Source organism: Peromyscus maniculatus, chromosome 11, assembly GCF_049852395.1.
Source record: "Peromyscus maniculatus bairdii isolate BWxNUB_F1_BW_parent chromosome 11, HU_Pman_BW_mat_3.1, whole genome shotgun sequence".
Lineage (NCBI taxonomy): Eukaryota > Metazoa > Chordata > Mammalia > Rodentia > Cricetidae > Peromyscus > Peromyscus maniculatus.
In genome coordinates, this window is record NC_134862.1 from 16,163,711 (window position 1) to 16,187,217 (window position 23,507).

Genomic DNA, 23,507 nt, shown 5'->3' on the forward strand with positions numbered 1-23,507 from the left:
AGGATGGAGGAGCGAGAAGAAACACAGCTCCTTTGCATGGCAAGAGGAAAGCCTAGATCACAGAGGGCTCCATACAACCAATTACACAGTGAGACAGCCAGCCCTACATTGTGGAAGTTGTATGGTTCCACAATGGGCTGAGATGTGCAGGAGGCAAACAGCCTTGATTTTAGACAGAATTAGTCTCAGAACAGTTGTGCTGGCTAATTTTATGTCATTTTGATGCAAGCTAGAGTCATCAGAGAGGAAGGAGCCTCAACTGAGAAAATGAGTCCATAAGATTGGGCTGTAGCCAAGCCTGTAGGACATTTTTTTTTAATTGGTGATTGATATGGGCAGGCCCAGCCCATTGTGGATGGGGTTGCCCCCTAGGCTGGTACTCCTGGGTTCTATTAAAAAGCAAGCTGAGCAAGTCATGAGGAGCAAGAGAGTAAGCAGCACTCCCTCATGGTCTCTGCATCAGCTCCTGCCTCCAGGTTCCTGCCCTGACTGCTTTTGAAGATGGAGAGTTTTATGGAACTGTGAGTGAAATAAACCCTTTCCTCCCCCAAGTTGTTTTTGGTCATGGTGTTTCATCACCACAATAGTAACCCTAGCTAAGACAACAGTGCATAGATGTGGCAGTCAGCCAGCCTTCACAGTTGAGGCACAACCTACTTGCTAGGGAATACTCAGAGGCAAAGAACATGCCAGCAGAAAAGCTCCCCACACTGACCTGCTTCTTTTCCTCTTTGCTCAAGGATGCCTTTGACTCTGCCCACCATCACGCATCCCTTATTCACTCCCTGTGATGACAACTGAACTCTGATTTTCTCACAGACACAGGGCTCCATGAGGTACCACGGCTGCCGTTCCCACATTTCCTTCACCCTCACTGGTCTCCTAGTATCACTTACAGATGAATTATTTGCACCAAAGTCTTCGCCTCTTAGTTGATTGCTAGGAGACCTAAATTAACACATACCCCAAAGCATTCTCCCAGCATTTCTCTGGTGGCAAACAGCCCTTGATTACAACTGGGTCTAATTCAGACAAAGGTGTCCCTCCTTTCCATGAGTCTCCTGTGATAAACCCCTTTGCTTCTCTCTGCAAAATGGTCTCAAACAGTCCCATCCCAGGGATCCTTACACAAATTTTTAAATTTTAATCTGTAGATTTAGTTTTATTTTTGTATATATGTCTTTGTTCATGTCTGTGTGCATATGTGCCTCTTATCTGCAGAAGAGAGCATGGAATGCCAAGGAGATGGATTTACACAGTTGTGAGCTGCCTTATGTAGGTTTAACCCTGTAAGTCCTCCAAAAGAGCAATAAGCGGACCATCTCTCCATCCTATCCTACAGGATTTGGGCCTTTTTAAAAACCACACTGAGTATTTGGTGAAGTTCCCAATTGGTTTCCCTATGGAGCTTTGATAGTCCTTAAACTAGAAGTGTGGGACATGTGTGATTGTCAGCTGCAGCATGCTGTCATACTAGACCTGTCCAATAGCACAAGAAGCATGTGTATGTTTCATCCAATGTTGTCCTAGCTTTTGGGGTCTTTGCTCAGCCTGGATCCTGTTTCATTTGGGTGCGAGTGTTCTAAAGAGAGGAGTGGATGCCCTTCTGAATGTGAGTCATAATTTTAATACCTAGACATGTAAGCATAATTTTATCACTCTTAGACACATGGTTCCATGTTAAATGTTCACAGAAGGGTCTCTTAGACGAGTAATGTATGTGTGTTTAAGTGTGTGTCAAAGGACAGGTGTATTCTTCAGATTCCACCCACCATTTTGTTTTGTTTTGTTTTTGAGGACAGGACTTCTCAATGGCTTGGAAACTTACCAAGCTGGCTTGCCAGTGAGCCTCAGTGATCCTCCTGTATTCTCCTCCCCAGAGCTTGGACTGTAGCTCTGTACTGCGTTTTAAATGATTACGGGGGTATGAACTCAGGTGTCCATGTTTGCAAGGCAAGTGCTTTACTGAGCGAGCCATCTTCCCAGTCCCAAGGTCTCTGTTTCTATTTATTACTGGGTTTTACTCTTTAAGTAGATTTGTCCATAAAACAATTTTGAGTCTTGGTTTACAGGGCTACCAAATGTGTCATAACTGAGGCTACAAGTCACCCTTCCTGCTAGCTCCTGGTTCATTCATGGGAATGTGTTTGTTATTTACAGGGCTTCTGTGTGATGTATAGGGAGGAACAGGTCTGGGGAACCTGTTCCTTATAAGATTTATTGTGGAGATTAGACAATAGTCAAGGGCTGGTGGGATAGCTCAGTTGGTAGAGTGCTTATTGTGGAAGCATGAAGATTTGGATTAGGAGCCTTGGCACTATGGTCAGGCAGGCATGCAGTTGCATGTCTGCAATCCCACCAATGGCAAGGGGGAGAAAAGCTATACTTGGCTTTCACTTGGCTTATGTAGCTGAATCGGTGAGCTCATGTCTGAGTTTGCTTTCTGTTGCTATGATAAAACACTGATCAATGTTACTCTGTTAAAGGTTTATTTGGTTTATACTTCCAAGTCATTTCCATCTTGCAGGGAAGTCAAGGCAGGCACTCAAGTAGGAACCTGGAGGCAGAAACTATAGCCCTTGCTGGCTTAAACACAGGCTTTTCTACTTTGTGGTTTCTTATCAAACCCCGGATCACCTGTCTAGGGAATGACGTTGTCCACAGTGGACCTGGTCCTCCTACTCAATATATAATCAACTATGGGCTTATATGAGCAATTTCTCAATTGGTTGAGAGTCTAGATGACTCTAGACTGTGTCAAGTTGATGCTAACTCAGACTAACGAGGTTCAGGGAGAGACCCTGTCTTAAAAATATGGAGAGTGTTACAGGAAGACACACAACACTGGCCTCTGACTTTCACACACATGTGCACCAGCATCCAAATGCGTATAGGCATAAACATAAACATATAAATGCACCATGCACACACAAAATAAAACAATAAAATTAAATAAGCCAATCTGTGTGCTTGAAACATATTAGGTGTGAAAATATTGTGTGTCCTAATGGATTATGTAAGCTGGTCTTGTACTGATGGAGTCTATTTTGGTGTGAATGCTATTCAGTATCTCTGAAAAGAATCCATGCTGTGCTGTTTCCAATGTGTGGCATCCATCGATTCTCATTTCCATTTCTGAGGTTGAAATGGAAATCAGCAGAAAGAGAGAGTTCTGCACTTGCCCACAAGTTGTCCTGGTTTATACCCAGAGTCTATTGCAGCCTGTATTCAAGCTGTCTCACAGCACTGTGGCACAGAAAGCTGAGGGAGAGATTCACAAGGGTGAGGAGACACAGCTTCTTCGTCTTATTTAATGTTTGATTATAATTCTATAGACGAGTCTTTTACACTTGCTTAAGATTTTTGTCACTGTAAACCTGAGGCACAAACCTGAAGTCAGAAGAACTGAGTAAAAGTTTCTAGTTAAACCCTCTAGACCGCTCTGAGCCCAGTTTATTATCCCTGACACACAGGAACAAAAATAACATTCCTAGAAGCTTGGGGGGATATGCCTTAGTTAGGGTTTCTATTGCTGTGAAGAGACCCCATGACCATGGCAATTCTTATGAAGGAAAGCATTTAATTGGGGCTGGTTTGCAGTTCCAGAGGTTTAGTCCATTATCATGGCAGGACATGACAGTGCACAGACAGACACGGAGCAGGAGAAGGTGCTGAGAGTTCCGCATCTTGATCCACAGGCGGCAGAAGCAAGCAGTGTCTCACTGAGCATCGCTTGAACAAAGGAGACCTCAAAGGCCACCTCCACAGTGACACATGTCCTCTAACAAGGCCACACCTCCTAATAGCATCACTCTCTATGGGGCCATTTTTTTCAAACCACTACAGGATAATTCAGTGAGTAAATGGTTCCTGCTGCCAAGCCTGAGGGCCTGAGTTCAGTATCTGTGCTCTACATGATGGAAGGATACACAAGCTGACCTCTGCCCTACAAATGGGCACTGTGGGATACACACACACACACCACATGAACACACATGCATACATGTATGCATTAATACAGTAAATTATTTTTTCAAATGAAATACAATCATTAATTTCCGCAAAAATCCAGAGAGACACTGGAGAGGAGAGGAGAGGGTGAAGTGTGATTTATGGCTCAGGTGGAAACAGAGATGATAAGTGAGGTAAGAGTGACTATTAGTGCTTGGGAGCAAAGAATTCTGGTGCTGGATACTGGTTGTCTGAACTGGAATCCCGTTTCATCAGTTGTGGGTCATATGAGGTTGGTAGGGTGCCTGACTCTCCTAGTGCTGTGGCTGAGTACAGGTGGGATAACTTCCTGTAACCTAACCTTGGAAGCAGATCTGAGTACTGAGCCAGGCCCCTATTTTTTGCACTAACATCTAGTTGCACCACATGCTCTGTAAAAAACAAACCCTGAAGTTAGCAGTCTAGGGGAGGGGCTCAGATATTGCTGAATTGGTAGTTAGCTAATATGCATGAAGCCCTGGTTGGATTCCCCACACTACACCTGTGATGCCAGCACTCAGGAAGTGTAAGCAAGAGAATCCGGAGTTCAAGATCATCCTCAGCTACGTAAGGAGTTAGAGGCCAGCCTGGGCTACACCGGACCTGTTCTAACATATATGTACACACACACACACACACACACACACACACACACACACACACACACACACACATATATATATAGTCAACAGTCCAGTATGCAGTGGGTGAGGCTTATAGGTTGTTAGAAATGAAATCAGACATAGTCTTACAATCATCCCTGATTTTATGTATGGAAAAGGATAGCTGAGCTCTGAATATTGTACATATTTATGGTGAAATCATTTTTTTTTCATTTCCAACTTAAAAGATAGCTCTTCAGGTAAAGGCACCTACTTTCCAGGCTGACAGCCTGAGTTAAGCCTTGGAAACCACATGATGGAAGAAGAAAACCAAATCCCAAACACTGTCTTCCAGCCTCCTGCATACCTTGGCACACATGTGTTCAAAGATGGGCAGACAGACAGACACACACAGAGAGAGCAAATAAATAAAAAATAATAGATAAATACAGGTTTTTAAGTTTTCATGAAATTGGAATTTCTTTCAAATGCTTTGAAGTGTAAACAGCAGGATTGATGATAGTCTTCATATTCAGAAATCAGAGTCATCAGCTGTGACTCTGGACAACACTGCCTCAGTTGGCATTTTGACATCAACTTCCATGTATTTGTGTTCATATAGCAAATAAATAAAAAATAATAGATAAATACAGGTTTTTAAGTTTTCATGAAACTGGAATTTCTTTCAAATGCTTTGAAGTGTAAACAGCAGGATTGATGATAGTCTTCATATTCAGAAATCAGAGTCATCAGCTGTGACTCTGGACAACACTGCCTCAGTTGGCATTTTGACATCAACTTCCATGTATTTGTGTTCATATTCACTAAATTTTGACATAATTCAGAAATAGGAATGGGTGAGCACATAGTTTGTCTTAGAAAGACTATACATTTCTTGAGGTCACCCTCATAATTTCCCAAAATACATTTACTGTTTGTCTAATAAAGAAAATATTTGCTGTGACAACCATAGAAATCCCTAGGGGCTATCTATTAGCTGCAATGTGTGTGTGTGTGGGGGGGAGGTCTTCAATACCAGGGAAAGAGGCCTAGGCAATTATTAGCCAGGGAGTGGTCCTTCATGCTAAGTACTTAAGCTGTGACTGGGTATCTTGTTCAGTTGCTCTCCACCTTTTATATGGATGAAATCTCTCTCACCTAAACCAGGTGCTCACTGACCCTGCTAGTCTAGCCTGTTTGCTTGGGGAGCCCCCTGTCTCTACTTCCCTTGCTCTGAGATTACAATTAATCCAGCACACCTGCCCAGGATTTACATGAGTACTGGTATCCAAACTCCCGTCTTGCACTGCGCACACATTACCTGTTGAGCCATCACCATAGACCTGTTTTCTTCTATTTTAATATAATAACTTACATGTCAATATTTATAAAAAGGAAAAGGTCTAAAGCATGATTAAGAAGTTCAGTTGAGGACTGTTCGCAATGAAAAGAAAATTATGAAGGCTTAAATATTTTCATTGCAAACTAGTAAACATCACTCAAAAGGGCCAACATCCTACATTATTCTACCCACTCTTAAATTTCTGTGTATTATTTTACACTTTTATCTTTTCCCATGTATAATTTAAAATAAGTTTATCCAACAGATATACTAAAAGAAAATGCTACACACACACACACACAAAAAAAAAAAAAAAAACACAAGCATACAAATAAATCTTTCTTTAACTACTCAGAAACTACGGTTCCAGCGGTATCTAGACCTTGTTCACAGTATCCATCATGGGAAAGGGAGAGCAAGTGGCAGAGGGGAGCTGGAAATCCACTTACAGTTTGTTTTTGAGAAATTGGTCTTGTGGTTACAGCTGTAATTATATGAAAAGCTAAAGATGCAATTACCCCATGTCCCTCCCTCGTGTAGCCCCCTCACTACAGAAAGAGGGAGGTGTCAGTGTACCATACCACCTCTCTTGTTGATGTCATACCCAACACTCAGAACACATTTCATTTTCTTTCCTTTTTTTTTTTTTTGGTTTTTCGAGACAGGGTTTCTCTGTGTAGCTTTGCGCCTTTTCTGGGACTCACTTTGTAGCCCAGGCTGGCCTCGAACTCACAGAGATCCACCTGCCTCTGCCTCCCGAGTGCTGGGACTAAAGGCGTGCACCACCACCGCCCGGCCTCAGAACACATTTCAAAGTAGATGGCAATCACATGCGTTTCTTCTTTCCTGCTTTAAATCTTATTATTAATAATAAGAAATAAATAAAATTATAATAATAAAAATTCTTATTAATAATAGATAAAAAGAAGCTTATGAAAGAATATTAGAGACTATCTGATGCTGGAAGACAGTCCTCACATCCAACATATGTCTTAAGATCAGGTGGGCTTCTGCCTTACTTCCCCCAGCTCCCAGATCTACATAGTCACATACAGTGAGGGACTGTGTTGCTGGAGAGCTTCTCTCCAGGTTCCACCAAGCCCCGCAGTCCCACAATCCACGTAGAAAATAATCACTCAGATGCTAATATTACTTATAAATTGTATGGCCGTGGCAGGCTTCTTGCTAACTGTTCTTATATCTTAAATTAACCCATTTATATAAATCTATACCTTGCCACGTGGCTGGTGGCTTACCGGCGTCTTTACATGTTGCTTATCCTGGTGGCTGCAGTGTCTCCTCCTCCTTCTTCCTGTTTCCCCAATTCCCCTCTCTCCTTGTCCAGCCTATACTTCCTGCCTAGTCACTTGCCATCAGTGTTTTATTTATATAGAGCGATATCCACAGCAGGACTGTGCAGTGGGGACCAGGAAAGTCCCTGGGCTGCCAAGCCATGATGTGAGTGAATGCTCTTCCACTTGGTAAGAGCATCACATGCCTTTCTCCTTCCTTGTTTTGAATCTTATTATTAATAATGAGAAGATAAAAAAAGAGCATCATGGGAACAAGTGTGTAAGTTGAGGGAAAAGGTGAATCTATTACTTATTCCCCTAAGCTTAGAAGCCCTCTAACCTCCTGTTCTAAGCAAAATGGTTGATTTTTACCACATACCTGTCCATCTTATAAGACACTCTTTGATGTCCCTCACCCCAGGTTCCAGAGGACTTAAGAATTCAGATGTCAGTAATGGTTCATATTGACTTAATTTTTCCTACTTGAGATGGAGACAAAAACTTAAGCCACGAGTCTTCCAATTCCATGAGAATGAATATTTATTATCTACAAAGCTCAAATTTGATGAATAGTTTAGGAGCCAAGCTGCTGTTGAAAAGTCCGTGTGTGTCTGGGTGCAGCAGGCTACATATGAAATGTGCAATGCTTCCTCGTGTCCTGAGATTGTGCATACACCATTCCCTCCTCTGTTCACTATGAGAAGTGAGAGAACAGTGACTGTTAGTGCTTCTCACCCTGTCCAGGCATGGTCTGCTGGCCTCAGCTTCCAGCGCTCCTGTCTCTGTATTGAAAGGCCTTTCTGAACACCTGCTAAGACAGCCTGTCCCCTGTACCGCTATTGTAACTTCTGTCTTTCTCTTGTGGAGGTTCCTCGCAAGCTTTCATCGGATTCGCCTTTCTCTTTCACCCAGCATTCTCCTCATGAAGAGTAAAGGTTAAATGAACAAATGATGCCCATGAAAGGGCCAATTAATGTCTTCTTTCACCTTTGTACCCATAATAAGATACGGGTGAATCCCCTGGTGGATTCATAATACAAATTCGGACAGAGAAAAGAAAGAAGTGAAAGAGAAGGGGATGAAAGAGACACTGTACACACCTCACTTGCAGTGAACCTGGAGCCCTGAGTCACAGGATTAAAATTTGGTTTTGAAAGTACCAGGAGATTAAATTCAGAGGCAGGGAACCACGGTGCCTTAGTAGAACATAGTTTCATTGATCTTTGACATACGGTGACTTTTTAAGGCATTATTACCAGTCTCTCTTTCATCCTATTCCAGGAACTGGTGGTTGGTCCCCAGCAGACTCCAATGCCCAACAGTGGCTGCAGATGGACCTGGGCAGCAGAGTGGAGATTACGGCAGTGGCCACACAGGGAAGACACGGGAGCTCTGACTGGGTGACAAGCTACCGCCTGATGTTCAGCGACACCGGGCACAACTGGCAGCAGTACAAGCAAGAGGACAGCATCTGGGTAGGGAATGCTTTGTCTTCCAGTGGATAGCGGTGAGATGTGCTAATGCCAGCCAGTGAGCGTTTCTAGGATTCTGCTGTCCCCATGCTGGGGCAGCTTAACCATTGTCCTGTTCCCATTCAGAAATAATGAAATCACATCTAGACCCTGGTTCCAGTGTAACTCTCTCCCCAGGAAAATCAGAGTGTCAGCTGGAGAGAGTTCAGTGTGTTCCTCCCTTTCTTACATATTGATATTTTTCCAACAGACTCTGTTATGTCATCTATAAAAATAGAGAAACACACCGAAAAATCTGTCAGTAAGACTGTGTTGCTGACTATCTTATTTTCTTTCCTTTGTGATGCTATGGTAAAATTCTACCAAATGCCATCAAGGGAAGTGAGACAGGGCTTATTTCGGCTTAGGGTTCAAGGTTACTATCAGTCATGGTGGCAGGAGCGTGATGGGCCTGGTCATGTGGCAACCATAGTCAGAAGGAAGAATCAATGTTCCCTCAGCTCACTTTCTCCACTGTTATATAGTCCAGGATCCTAGCCAGGGAATGCTGACACACACTGTGGGAAGATATTCCCATGTAAATTAGCACCATGAAGATAGTTTCCTACAGACATGCTCACAGGCTCATCTCTCAACTGACACTAGATTCTGTCAAATTGACAATTAGCACTCACCATCGTATTGGTTGAAGATATATATCTTCTTATCCGTTTAAATATATATCAGACATTTTACATAACTTGCCTAAATAACTGAACAATGTCGCTTGTCCAAGGTCACTAAGTGTGGAATTTGGTCTGGGGAATCTGTGCTCTTGTCTGACTGCATTGAACAGCCACCATTCAAGGTTGTAAAAACATTCAAATATAGAAAACATGGCAAAGGTTAGACTTATCCTGGCACTGTGAGTAATGATCAGTTTGGGAGTAATGCACCTGCTCTGAGTTATAAAACAGACCTTTCTTCCCTGCTGTAGCCTCGACATGTGACCTTTGTGTAAGCCAACGGTGGTCAGGAAACCGTAAGGAAAAGAAAGCAGAGACAGGAGGGAGCACAGGGTTGCACTACCTGGAGCTGTCTCCAGAGGATGGAGTTTGGGGCTTAGGAAGACGGCTCAGCAGGCACAGTGCTCACTATCAAAGGTGATGGAGTCCAGATCCCCAGAACCCACAGAAAAGCCAGGTAGATGTGATAGCATCCTTAGAGTCTTCCAAAACATGCTGGCTAGCCAGACTCACCAGAAAGACAATAGATGCTGCCTAGGTAGATAAAAAGTGACAGAGAAAGATATCCAAAGTCAACCTTGGGCCTCTGCACACAGGTGTACACATGTGTAAACATAAGTGCATGCATAAATGTATATGTAGATATAAAAAAAGAAACTTCATGCTTTGAGCAAAATAACGTAAACAAATGCAGCTTTTGGTTTAGGAGAAAAACATGACCATTTTTTTCTAAAAGAACATAAATGGGAAGACATGGTGCTGGCTCACACACTCTTTCCCCCACAGAACCTCTTCGTCTGCAGCTCTGACTTCAGCTACTCCATCTTTCAGTGTTAGCCCAACCTTGCTGAGAAGAATGTGTTTTAGCTGCCCTGATTCTTGCTGCCTATCCACCATCTGGGTCTCTAATTGAGACCAGGGGTAAACTAAGCATTCTGACTAGTTACTAAATGGAGTATTGAATATTATTGTTGTTATCTTTACTTGGGTCACTTATGATATCGGTTGCAATATTCTCACAGAGCGTGGCTTTTCATTTTGAAAAGACTCTTTGGAGGCTCTTCTATTTTGTTTTTCAATATTGAAGCCCACATCCATTTTTACAGATTTGTGCTTGGTTTGCTGTTCAGTTTGGAGTGAGAAATAAGCAGTTCTTCTGCCCGGGGAACGATTGGAAACTTTTATGTTGACTTTAGAGGGGAAAATAGATGTGGGATTATTTATTTTCTCCAGGGTTTTCAATCGGAACTGGTTGTTTTCAGATGGAGTTGCAGTTTTGAATCATTTTGTTTCCATCTTTAAAAAAAGATCCAAGTTTCATTTTCTTCAGATCTTGGCGGCCTTCTCTCAGCCTCCCTGGGCCTCAGGGTGCATTTCAAGGCTGGCGTCTCTGTGTTTGGGAACAGCTGGCTAAGGGCTCTTAACCTTGCTGGGGGTGTTGGTTCACTTGAGTTCCAAGTGTTTTTAATTTCTTTCAAGGCAGGCATCTCTCTCTCTTCTGCTTCCATGGAGAATTAAGTCTTGACACAGTGGACTAATTTTGGGTGTTTAATAAAAGTACTCTGGGATCACCATGGTTCTTAGAGCTGCAGTGTGGAGGGACAAGATTGTTGCCACCATATCCCATCATCTTCAATAGCCCGACACTATCCAGGCACCATTAGCACTACTAGTCGAAATTAAGTTTTATTTCTAAATATACTTGATTGCAAAATTATGGTCTGTTTCTCCTTTCTTTCTTTCTTTTTTTTAAATTTTCACAGTTTTTTTCCCTTTTCTCACTTGAAATGTGAACCTTGTCAGACTTACTCTGGAAGAACAATATTAAACCCCACTGTTTAATTCACACACTGCTAAATATAAAAGTAAGAAATCATCAACTATACCTAACTCTACCTGTGTGTTGCAAATAGAGTCTAAACTCTGAAATGGTCTAAAAAAGTCTGTCAAACTGGTGTTTTACAAACATTTCACAAAATAGGTGATGTCTCCTTTTTTGGCTAATATTGGAACGTGCATCAAAACATGCTATGGTTAAACAGATCGCCTTGGGGAGGAGAATGGCATAGTGAGTGGAATGTTTGTGGTGCAGCCGTGAGGACCTGAGCTCTGTTCCCCAGTTATATATAAGAAGAGAGAGAGTGGACGTGGTGGCACACACTTCTAGCCTAGTTCTGGGGAGTCAGAGACAGGTGATCTCTTGGGCTTACTGGCCAGCCAGTCTACCCAAATTGGTGAGTTCCAGGGTTAGTTAAAAACCTGACTCAAAAAATAAGGTGTAGGGAGACTAAGGAAGATATGTGATACTGACCTCTCAGCATACAAGCATAAATCACACATGTACACACACAATTGATTTTCTTAGTTTTTCCTTCTGAAATTTTTAGAATTTACTTCAGGGATAAGGTTATAGATTCAGGGAATGAAATGAAAAAAAAAAGAGTTTTGTTTTGTTTTGTTTTAACACAACCCTCTGAATGGCTCATTTATCTTTTCATATAATCCCCATTTTAAAGCCCGTCGGTATGAAGTATCACCTTCAAGGATGCTGCCTGAGAGGATCTTTTAAGGATTTCTTTCTTTTTTTATGTGTATAGCATGTATGAATATGCATGCATGCCTACTGACATGAATGTGGACTCACATGTGTGTTCAAATTTTGTTTACATTCCTGTGTGTACATGTGTACTATTATGTATAGAGTCCCATGGATGTTTTGAGAACATCTTCATTGATCATTCTCTCATACACCAAGGCAGGGTCCCTCACTGAACTCAGAGCTCATCTTTAAACCATGACTAACTAGCCAGCTTGCTCTAAAGAGCTCCTGTCTCCACCTCTTCAGCACTGGGATCACAGACAGAAGGCCACACTCACTCAGTTTTTAAGTAAATGCTTGGGATTCAAACTCTGGTTTTCATGCTTGTACAGGACTCCATGCTGAGTCATCTCTTCAACACCATTATTTTTTTGTTTTGTTTTACTGCGGGGGTGGGGGGGGTGGGGGGAGTGGGAGGTGGGGGGGTGGGGAGTGGGGAGTAGGGGGGGTGGAGGGTGGAACTCATGGCTTGAGGCATACCTGAGGAGGTAAGTTCCCTCCTAACAGTTATAGCCTCAGGCTCATTTGGTTGTTTGCAGAGGTGTGAAGTTTGGTATGCTTCAGTTTGTAATGTTTTTTAAAAGTAGGTGTACCAAACAACACAGACAGCACACAGTGTGGGACATCAATTTACTAGCACCCAAGAGATTTCTTTTACTTCAAGTTCACTTCAGGATAAGAACCTTTAAAAGACACCTTTGCAATAGATAGGAGAAAATCTCCGTGCACTAAAAATCCAATTTGTAGAGTTTCTGATCTGGCACTGAGTGGAACATTCATGAATGAGGCCACTGAGCAGCCACTTAGAAATACCTCATGATTTATTAACAAGCTGAGCTCCTGGCCACTAAATGATCAGGCGTGAAGGTGTCTCAGGGACAGACTGTCAACAATTTTTTGAATCCTAATGGATTTGAAGTCTCTCTAGTTTGTGGTGTAGACATATCAGAGGAATGCAGAGATTAAAATTCTAACTCTGAGCAGCAGCCTGAGCCAGTGTGATTTTACTCTGTGTGTTGGTGAGGTGTGTGTATAAGCTAAATGACAAGCTGCACAAGTCTGTTCTCTTCCACTCTGTGTATTCTAGGGATAGACCCCAGGTCAACAGACTAGGGGAAAGAACCTTTACCTGCTGAGACATCTCCCAAGCTCAGCATTTAGGTCTTTACCGGGGCGCAGGTAAATAAAGCCCTTGACTTTGTAGCCTGCTTTCACACATGCATCAAAAGTTATAAAACCTGTTTCTGGGATCCAACCCATGTCCCTCCTACTTGGAGACTTCCAAGTCACCTAGAATGTTTGATGACACCGGCACTGCCACCCCTTCTTCGTTGTATTCACAAAGAAAACACAAAAACAAGAAACAGAGTCAGCTGGTGTGAATCCTGGTCTTTAAAATTCCCCTTCCTCCCAATCACGTGCTTTCCCTTTCAAATCCACTTCCCACATTACCAATGGCCTGTTCTCTTTGTGATAATTCGCTTCATTTGTCTTTTGTGAATACACTCTAAGAAGCAACTTTCAGGTGCAAACTTCACCTAGAAACATTTGCTGCTGGCGGCTTCTCCTGTTTGGATCGTACTTCAGTTCATCCTATTTAGCTGTCCTGTCTACTCACATCTTCCTGAACTCCATCCAGTCTGTCCTCTATGAAGGGACACCCTACAGGTGATGCAGGTCAGTTTTTCCAAGATGGTAGAGCTTTCACCATCCTTTATGTGATAACATGGAGACTCTACTGAAGTATGTGGAGACCATGGACAAGGTCCCTGAGGAAAAAGAGAAACTTGAAAAGGCATATCCCTGAAGAAAAAAGGAAACTTACAAGGCAGTACCTATGCAGCTGATGATCTTAATTCAGAAGACAACTTCCCATAGTTCAAAGTAACTTCCTTGGGGTATCTGACCCCAGAACAACATGTACTTCTATGCAGCAGATATTCTTCAGCCAGAACTCCATGCAACTGGGCATTCTGCTAAGATTATGAGCACGTCATTTAACCTTTTCCTTTAATTATTTATTTTATTTCATGGGCATTGGTGTTTTGCCTACATGTATGTCTGTATGAGAGTATCAGGTCCTCTGAAACTAGTGTTATGGACAGTTGTGAGCTGCCTTGTAGATGCTGGGAACTGAATGCAGATCCTCTGGAAGAGCAGTCAGTGCTCTTAACCACTGAGGCATCTCTCCAGCTCTCCATTTTACCTTTTATTGAAGCCTAATTGGTTACTTCAATTTACAGAAGAAATTGAATTTTTAAAATGTCAAGGGAGCTTGACTACATCACATGTAATAAAGTGGCAGAGCCAGAACTCAGCTCTGCCTACCCATGATGTCTAAACACATAAGCCAATGGGTAATATAGTAGCCTAAATGCATTGGCAGTTAGGAACTAATGATAAAAGAGACGAAGCACCCTCCACAAGATTTAAGATCACAATGCTCAACTAAATCAAAATGGAAACCCAAGCCTCCTTGAAACAATCCAGTATGGAGTGTTTTGTGGGAAGATGTAGTGAACACAGAGATGCTTAATCTGCTTCCACTCTGCTTCCTGACTGCAGCTGCAATGTGAAGAATGGACTTCCATTCCTGCAGCCATGTACCCATGGGAAATTATATTCCCTCAAACTGTAAACCGGAGTAAACCATTCTCCCTTAAGTTGCTTCCTGTCAGCTATTTTGTAACAACAACCAGAAAATCATTGAATACACTAGCCTTTCCCTGTCCTCTGAGTGTCTTACAGTTTCTTCAGATTCATTTTGCATTTCACTTTTATGAAGAACGTACTGCCTTTCACCAAACACATGAGCCATCACGCACTTGACAGTGGGATCCTTCAGCCTGTGATGTGATGCTCTGTGATTTCCGCAGCTTTCTGGAGTCTTTTGCACATAAAATGCTTGCAATGGCTACACAGCACTTTCCTTACCCCGAGGTCAATTGAAAGAATGGATTGTGCATTTCAGTCATCAGTTCCCCAATTTCATCCTTGAGCAGCTCCCAAATTTTCTGGGAGATGGTCTCCTATCTTCTTGATTTACACACATTTATTCTGCCAATTTTGCCTAGCATGGCCTGAGTATTGATCACTGTTTGATATACTATTTTAAGCCTACCAATTTCAGAAAACAATTTGAGAGAAAGAAGCTCATTACTATCAACATATATCTTTTAAGCTCTCATTATGTACCTGCCACCAGGCTAGATACATGAACACAAACACTTAAAGATGCAGTCTCTTCCTCTCCAGGATGCCCAGAACCATTAAAGGAGTAAAATATGGCTCCTCTGTAGCATGACCCACATCCTTATTTGAGTGTATGTATGTGTGTATCAGAGACTAATGCATAGCTCCTCTATAACAAGGCCCACATTCCTATTTGAGTGTGTGTTTGTGTGATACACACATCTGTGCATTTAGGAAATGAAGGCTGGTGTTGTAAGTTCTGTTCTGTCACTTTCTGACTTAGTCCTTTGGGACGGGTCCTCTCACTGAAACTGGAGCTAGGCTGGCAGCCAGCAAGCCCCAGTGATCCTCTGTCTCTGTCTCTGACAGCCCCAGGGCTACAGGTAGACACAATGTCAAACCCAGGTTGTTTTTTTGTTTGTTTGTTTGTTTGTTTGTATGTTTGTTTGTTTGTTTTGCTGGGGGAGAGTTTTTTTTTTGAGTTCAAGGAATTCATTCTTAGAATTTCATGCTTGTTGCTTGTTTAGCAAGTACTCTTACCCACCGTATCATTACCACAATCCTTGCTCTAATATCTTTAAAATAAAGTAATAAGACTACATAACATACCATCAAAGACATTTGCCAGGATTGTTGTGGCCTAGAACTCACCGTGTAGGCTGGGTTGGTGGTGGGTGAGCTCGCTATGATTGCCTGCCTCAGCCTCCAGTGTGCTAGGATTAAAGAGATGGGCCACCGTACCTGGAACTGCCAGGATTTTAAAGATAGTTTTCTCATTTGTTTGCTCACACACATACGTTAGAAGTGTATACTATGGGTATTAATTTTTGAGTTGCATATTATTTAAAAGTCAAAGAGGAGGAGGGCTAAATAACACTAAGGGTGTTTGAAAAAACTCTAAGGGATTGTATTATTTTATGTTTATTTAAAATTACATATAACATATATTTGTGTGTATACATATATGTTAATTGAAGTTATGCGACTTGGAATGTCAATGTACCGCCCAACCCCAACATATACACACACAGAATTCATTATCTACCAAACAAAAATCCCAGTGCAGACACAGGAAAACTTTTGAGTTGTTGGTCAGGGGAGTCCAAGAGATTCCCAAATAATATAAGCTATTGATCTTGTCCTTGGTACTAGAAAAAGAAAATTCAACCCTCCAGCTGAAGACACCACACCCTCTGGACTCAGGACTTGGAGGAATCTGCCCAGGTCTGAATGGAACCTCCTTCCTGGGAACTAACTCTAATAGTGTTGAAAGGGGGCATGAAAGCTGCCATGGGAGAGAAGCAACCAATATCCCCACTCAGCTATAATGCCTGCACACCACAACAATGACCAATATGGCAAGATATTCCTAAAAGTACAAGAGTGGAATTTATATCGTGGGACAAATCAACAGCTACCTGGACTTGGGCTTAAGGCCCCTCAATAGGAGGGGATTCATGTCTGCTACTGATGACCTAGCCAACCACCCATGACTGGAGAGGCCATGGAGCCTAGTGGAGAAATTCCTACAGTCACTTTCCAAAACCAGTATAATGTCTGACTGCATTCTGAATACTTACCCTTCTACCGACAGATAAATGCAGCTCTTGTCCTTCATCAGAGAAGCTTCTTCTTCTTCTTCTTCTTCTTCTTCTTCTTCTTCTTCTTCTTCTTCTTCTTCTTCTTCTTCTTCTTCTTCTTCTTCTCCTTCTCCTCCTCCTCCTCCTCCTCCTCCTCCTCCTCCTCCTCCTCCTCCTTCTTCTTCTTCCTGCTTCTGCTTCTTCTGCTTCTTTTCCTCCTCCTTCTCCTCCTTGTGGCAGACAGAAACCTTTGCTAGTCAAAATGCAGGATCACCTGACCACAGGATGTCTGTCCCCAATTAAAACCTTTGTAATACAACCTGACAATATCTAAGGTTCAAAGAACATTGCAGACGAGGTGGTGAAAATACTGGAAGAAAAAGGACCAGGGCATCTGCTCTGAGATAGTCTCCTCTAAAAAGAACATGAAAAGTAAAAGAAGAGGGTTGTTAGTGATAAGAAGTGGGTCTGGGAGGAGGTGGGAGGGGGAGAAATGAGAGGTGAATATAATCAAGACACATTGTATAAAACTCTCAAAGAATTAACCAACATATATGAGTACATGTACACATACATGAATATTTTTTCAATAAAACTCCCAAAGAACTAAGACAAGCTGTGTTTTTCGTTTTTACTTTTGTTTTTTAAGAAGTCAATGAAGAACTGTGTACACTCAGGCATCAATTTAACAGGGACCATGGATGCAAAGATCAATCACCACCATACAGCAAGTTGGGTCCTAGCTGTGCCACTGGATAGAAATGTAACTTGATCCCCCTGAGCACATCTTTGCCAGCAGCCATGGCAGGTGTAGCTGTACCTGCTTCCTGACCCCCAGTACTCATTTCTCCACACTTCCTGCTCAGACACTTTGGTTTACAGATTGTCTTGCTTGGAAGGAAGTACATGGGAATGAAGTCCTGTCTTCACATTGATCCAGCTTTAAATCACCAAATATAGACTTCTGAAGCTCAGTGTTTACTCTCCTTGAGATGTCCCAGGGGCTGTCTGAGGTCTTTGCTGACCTGAGATGCTCTTAAGGCTGAAGGGACACAGCTGAAAAGAGAGGAGGGAATAAGTGGTCAAGTCAACAGCTGGTGCTGGCTCCAGCCTCAGCAGGCTTCTCTCTAGCCCTCCGGCTCCACACTTAGTCCTAAAACTTCCTGACTGATGCCCATCTGTTTTCCTTATTTAATGTGAGAATTGGCTGTGATGTTCCAGGGCGCTTCCCTGTGTGGGGTCTAGCCTCTTCAGGAAGCTAATCTTTTCCCACATTTACACAGGTGGCATTTAAACACATTCCATGGACAGGGAGTCAACTTGCAGTCTTCAGAATTAATATTCATATGGACACTTCCTATGAACGAGCAGATGACTGTAGTCCCCACCCTCATCGAATTTGCAGTGGGATAGGATCCAGCAGTTGATATCAAAGGGCTGGGATGATCTGTTTAAAATTAATTCTTCTAAATCCACTGCTATGAAATTAATCTTGTTGTCAAAGTACTCCATGCTTCCCAGGATGTTTGGCTCATAATTGTATTTTCAATAAATATAAATCAATTAGGTTCTGAGGACTTTCTCCTTAGAATAGAAGAAATCAAAATTAATATCTCTATTTTAGCATAGTTTTTGTTTCTTAAAATTCATTGAACTTTGTTAAGTATAGTGCCTGAGAGAGGGAGTTATTGCTAATTGTCTTCTCTTTACTAAGGTTTTTCTTTTCTTTCTTTTTCTTTCTCTTTCTTTCTTTCTTTTCTTTTTTTTTTTTTTTTTTTTGGTTTGTGTGTGTCTATATGTGTACTGGTATGCATGCACACATGCATGCATATGGAGGACAGACCTCAAATTTAGGTGTCCTTCCTCTAGGTATTTCTGGAGGCAGGTTTCCCCAGTAGCCTGGATCTCTTGAATTTGGCTCTGCCAACTGGCCAACAGACCTCAGGAATCCACTTGTCTCTACTTATCCAGTGCTGGGTTAGAAATGTACTCTCCCACACCCAACTTCTCACTTGAGTTCATTTTGCATACCAAGCACTTTACCAACCGAGACATCTCTACCCCTATTACTGAGGTTTTTACTACTACACATGCAATTTATGTTTCATCTTTAAGCTGTTGTTTTCTTCTATATTTTTGTCTCTGCTTTGAAGTTTAAAATAATCTGTGGCTCTGATAGATAACTAAATCCCTAGGCGGCTTAGCTTCCTCCCTTGAAAAGCAAGTGTAATGGGGATGCTGACCTCATATGACCTGTAAAAGGGAGTTTCAAAAAATGAGCATGCCTCAAAATGTCCCACAGGGCTTGTTAAGGCACAGTGTGCTGAGCTCTGCTTGTACAACATCTGAGCCAATAGGTCAGAGTTGGGTGAAGAATTTACATTTCTAAAATAATATCAAGTGATTGGGGGGCAGCTGGTTGGGACCTCACTTTGTGAAGCTCTGTGTAAACTGTAAGTGTATTCATGCACTTGATGAGCTTTGACCAGAGCTAAAATGTTGAAAACTATGACTATTAACCATAAGTGTATTCATGCACTTGATGAGCTTTGACCAGAGCTAAAATGCTGAAAACTATGACTGTTATTAAAGCAGGTGTGTGGCATCCTCTTGGTTAAGGTACCCGGAGGACACCTGCTCTCGGTATCTTTAATTTGAGCTTTGTATTCATAAGAAAGAACAAGCCTGAGATATCAGCACTTTTCTGAGTGAACTGAAAGCTCAGTGGGAAAGGTAAGCTCTCCTTGGGTTATGGGCAGAGTTACCCAGCAAGCTCATTAAAGACAATTAGCTCAGAGGCCTTGCAGCAGACAGAGGAGCTGCAGGAATAGCCTGGGGGAGTTGCTGACGCCTAAAGAAGAGGACTTGAGGCCAAAGTCTGAAGCCCCATGTGTCTACTTGGCTTGGAGTCAAACAGACCGCTTCCAGGCAGGACAAGGCTCCTGGAAACAAAGACTCTCCCCAGCTTTGAACAAAGAAAAGGAGTTCAAAGGAAATCCATCTTCAATAAGATTACTAAGCTCATTATCACAATAGCAGCCAGTGTTAAGGAGAGGAATGAGATACAAAAGCCACAAGACTTTTTTGCTGTTACAGCCTCAGTGTGAGCTGCAAGCAAAGGGCCATAATGCAAAGTTGATGATGCAGAGTGGTAATAAAAGTGGACCAACTGAACAAGCCAAATACGGCGTGTGGAGTTGATGTGTTTCGTGTCTATGAGCAGTTACAATGGTCCACGTGGAGAAAATCCTTCCCTCTGGGAGTCTACAGATGCTATCAATGCCCTTCTGAACCACTGGAAAATTCCAAATGCGGCCACAACATGTGTCAGGCATCTCCAACTTGACTTGAAAATAATGATTTCATTAAATAGCCTTGAGATTGTATCAGAAACTGAGCTATAGTCTATAGATGAAGGTCATAGAAATTTTTTTCCCTTCAAAGCTATCACATAAAAGTCCCCAGGAATGAAGAGATTGCTCATCAGTTAAGAGAATGTACTCCTCTTGCAGAGTTCGGTTCAGTTCCCAGCATCCTTGTGTGGTGGGTCACAAATAAGGTTCTCTGAAGGCATCACACTTATTTACACACACACACACACACACACACACACACACACACACACACACACACGATGAAAACTAAAACTAATTTTTTTAAAAAGGCCCTAAGAATTATGCTGGAGTTATTCAAAGAATCTTGGGTCCCTCTTTTCTCATCTTGTTTGATTATAATTTAGGGTATAAGCATGTGTAAGACAACAGATAAAGTTCTTTAAAAGTAGGATGTGGCAGTCTTCTGTGAGATGGAAGACAAATTCATGGAAAGGCACCATGAAGAACTGTGTGAAGATGGGGAGATACCTATTTCAGGCCTGTCAATAGATCAAGTGGCATAGTAATTTTTCCCCAGCAACAATTTTGACTTTGTAATGATTTGTCTGCATTTTTGTGTCATCCTTCTTCCTTTATGACAAAGGCCCAGACTACTACTAATGGACTGAAAAACGGTATCTAGAAGGGATAAGGACCAAGCAGGCTATGTTACACACATTCTCATGATGTTCTGAGCATCTTGGCTGACTGCGGGTCCTCCTCAGTTGGATATGGAGACACTGAGTGCATACTCTCCAGGACATGGACCTTCTGCAGCCTTCCTCTAAAGTAGCCGCTTCTGTGATGTGCTGTTACTTCAGACATTGCGTGTGAGTCCTGTGTGATCGTGCAAACTAAAGAAAGAAAACACAGAGGGCTCCCGGGACTACGTGAGTTAAGAAGAGCAAGAGCACTTGCTGCATCAGCACTAGCATCCGAGTTACCAGCACTCAGGTAAACTGCCAGACGTGGCCACACACCTTTGTAACCCCAGAGCTGTGCAGGGCAGAGATAGGAAGATTGTTAAGCTTGCTGGCTGCCAGCTGAGCTCCGGGTTCAATCACAAATCCTGTCTCAGAGAAATAAGGTGGAGATTAACAGAACAGAATATCTGATATCCTTCTCTGGACTCGACACACATGCACAGGGATATATGTACCTGCACATACATGTTCTCTCTCTCTCTCTCTCTCTCTCTCTCTCTCTCTCTCTCTCTCTCTCTCTCTCTCTCTCTCCAAGAAATAAAAAGGTTTGCACATACACAGGATATTAACTGCACACAGCATGGGAGAGATAGCCCAAGCCACCTTAGTGAAGAGATAATAGGGAATCCATGCTTGACAAACCAGCTCTACTTAGAGGCCAGTGTCTGAGAGTCTTTTCCATTGAGATGGCTTTCCCCAAACCTGGAAATACTAAGGCTGTATTGCTGGTGCAGGTGTGCACATGCACGTGACTGCATCTCCAGGGACTCCTAGGTGAATACCAAGCACTCTGCCAAGCTCAGTTCAGACAGGCCTCTCCCCCAGACTGGTCCAGGGAAAGGCAGCTTGATCAAAGAGCTCTGGATTTCTGCTTTTGCTTCCTTGCCGGATATTCTAGTCGCAGCTCAGGCATCTTTGATGTACCTCCCTTGTCCTACATAATGTGTCAGCTTGTCAGTGTTCCCTTTTGGAGATGGATTTGTCACTTAATAATTTCTGAAACAATTAGATGACAACTCAATAAATGGCTTTGTCAGTTTGTGTAATGCAAAAGCCAAATTATCATGGAAGAAAATGCAAAAATCTTACTTCAAGTGACACTGTGGAAAGATTTCAAAAATAGAGTTACTTAAAAATTTGATTTCTTTAAGCTTGCAACATCAATGTGAATGTTGATAAACCATTTTTCTGAACCTGGAGTCTTCCAGATGACTGTATTTAAATGTATAGGTGTGGGTGAAAAAAATGCTACTTCCAGAATGTGACCCTAGTATTTAAGCAAGAGTTGATAGATTCTCTTAACACATATAGTGCACACACACACACAAACACAAACAGGTACACACACACACACACACACACACACACACACACACACACACACATACACACACATACATGTGTGTGTAAATATATATGTATACATCGAAATATACACGTCATTATTCAAAGATGCATTCTTTTGTGTGCATGCATTTAAATTAAATGTATTCATTGTTAGGATGAGCCCTTGAAAGGTATCTTGGTGGTTCTGGCCAAGGTATGATGCTAAGAGATCATGCCAAGCATCAGATCTAATGCAAGAGGTTTGTTGGGGGAGAGGGGAGACCAAAAGGCCATCTTGGAGTAGGACACGAGAGAGAGATAAAGACAGACAGACAGACAGACAGACAGACAGACAAACAGGCATAGAGCAGGAAACAGAAAGAATAAGGCAGAGAGCAAGAGAGAGATCTGTGCTGGCAGGCCCTTTTAAAGGATGCAAGTGCTGCATAGTGGAAACGTGCAACTCTTAGCAACAACAGAAAAGCAATGACATGAGCTGCTGCTGAGTCACTGCAAGGCTGTCAGAGCACATAGTTTGTGTCTGTAGATTTAAATCTATTTACATGGATGCAATACATTTAAATAAATATATGTTTTAATATACATATAAACTTGAATCTTAGCGTGCTGCCCTTCACTTACCCTGAACTATAAATTTTAATCATTTAATTTTGTGACTTTTTAATAGCTATTAACTAAAAAATTTTGAATACTTATATTTTGCATTAAAATTTTAATTTTTCAATGAAAAAAGTAAATTGTGCCAAATTACTGTAAGGTTGTATTCCCCAAAACCAGGATCACTGAAATGGGAACATCAAAGACACAGCACAGTGATGTACATCTCTCCCACATTCACACCCATGGCCATTAGCAACAGTTCTGAGCCCTGATAAAAGGAAGCAGTGAGGACACTTGTCTCGAACATTGTGCAATGGCGGTTACATCAATTTTGTCCTTGGCTTAGTTACTTCTGTGGCTGTGATACAGTACTCTAGCAAAAGCAACTTAGGGGAGAAGGGGCTTATTTTGTCTCCTGGTTCTGGGATGATACAGTTCTTCCTGGTAGGAAAGGCAAGGCAGCAAGAGCAGGTGGCTGGTTGGTCACATTGCATCCCTAGTTAAGGAGCAGAGACTGAACAAGAAGTGGGCTGTAAAACTTCAAGGCCCACCCCAGTGGCTCACTTCCTCCCACAAGGCTTTACCTCAGAAAGTTCCACAGTCTTCCCTAACAGCATCACCAGCTGGGGTCCAAGTGTTCAAACACATGATCCTAGGGAGGAAATTCCACATTGAAACTACAACAGTC

At 42.2% G+C, this 23,507-nt stretch overlaps 1 protein-coding gene across 1 annotated transcript in view; it reads left to right on the forward strand.

Annotated features, from left to right (window-relative positions):
* LOC102912016 (contactin-associated protein like 5-1) overlaps positions 1-23,507 on the forward strand; it is a 922,425-nt gene that overhangs the window by 204,467 nt on the left and 694,451 nt on the right. The window contains exon 3 of the mRNA XM_076547187.1: positions 8,508-8,701. Within this exon, the coding sequence (XP_076403302.1) occupies positions 8,508-8,701 (194 nt within the window). The remainder of the gene's footprint in view (positions 1-8,507; positions 8,702-23,507) is intronic.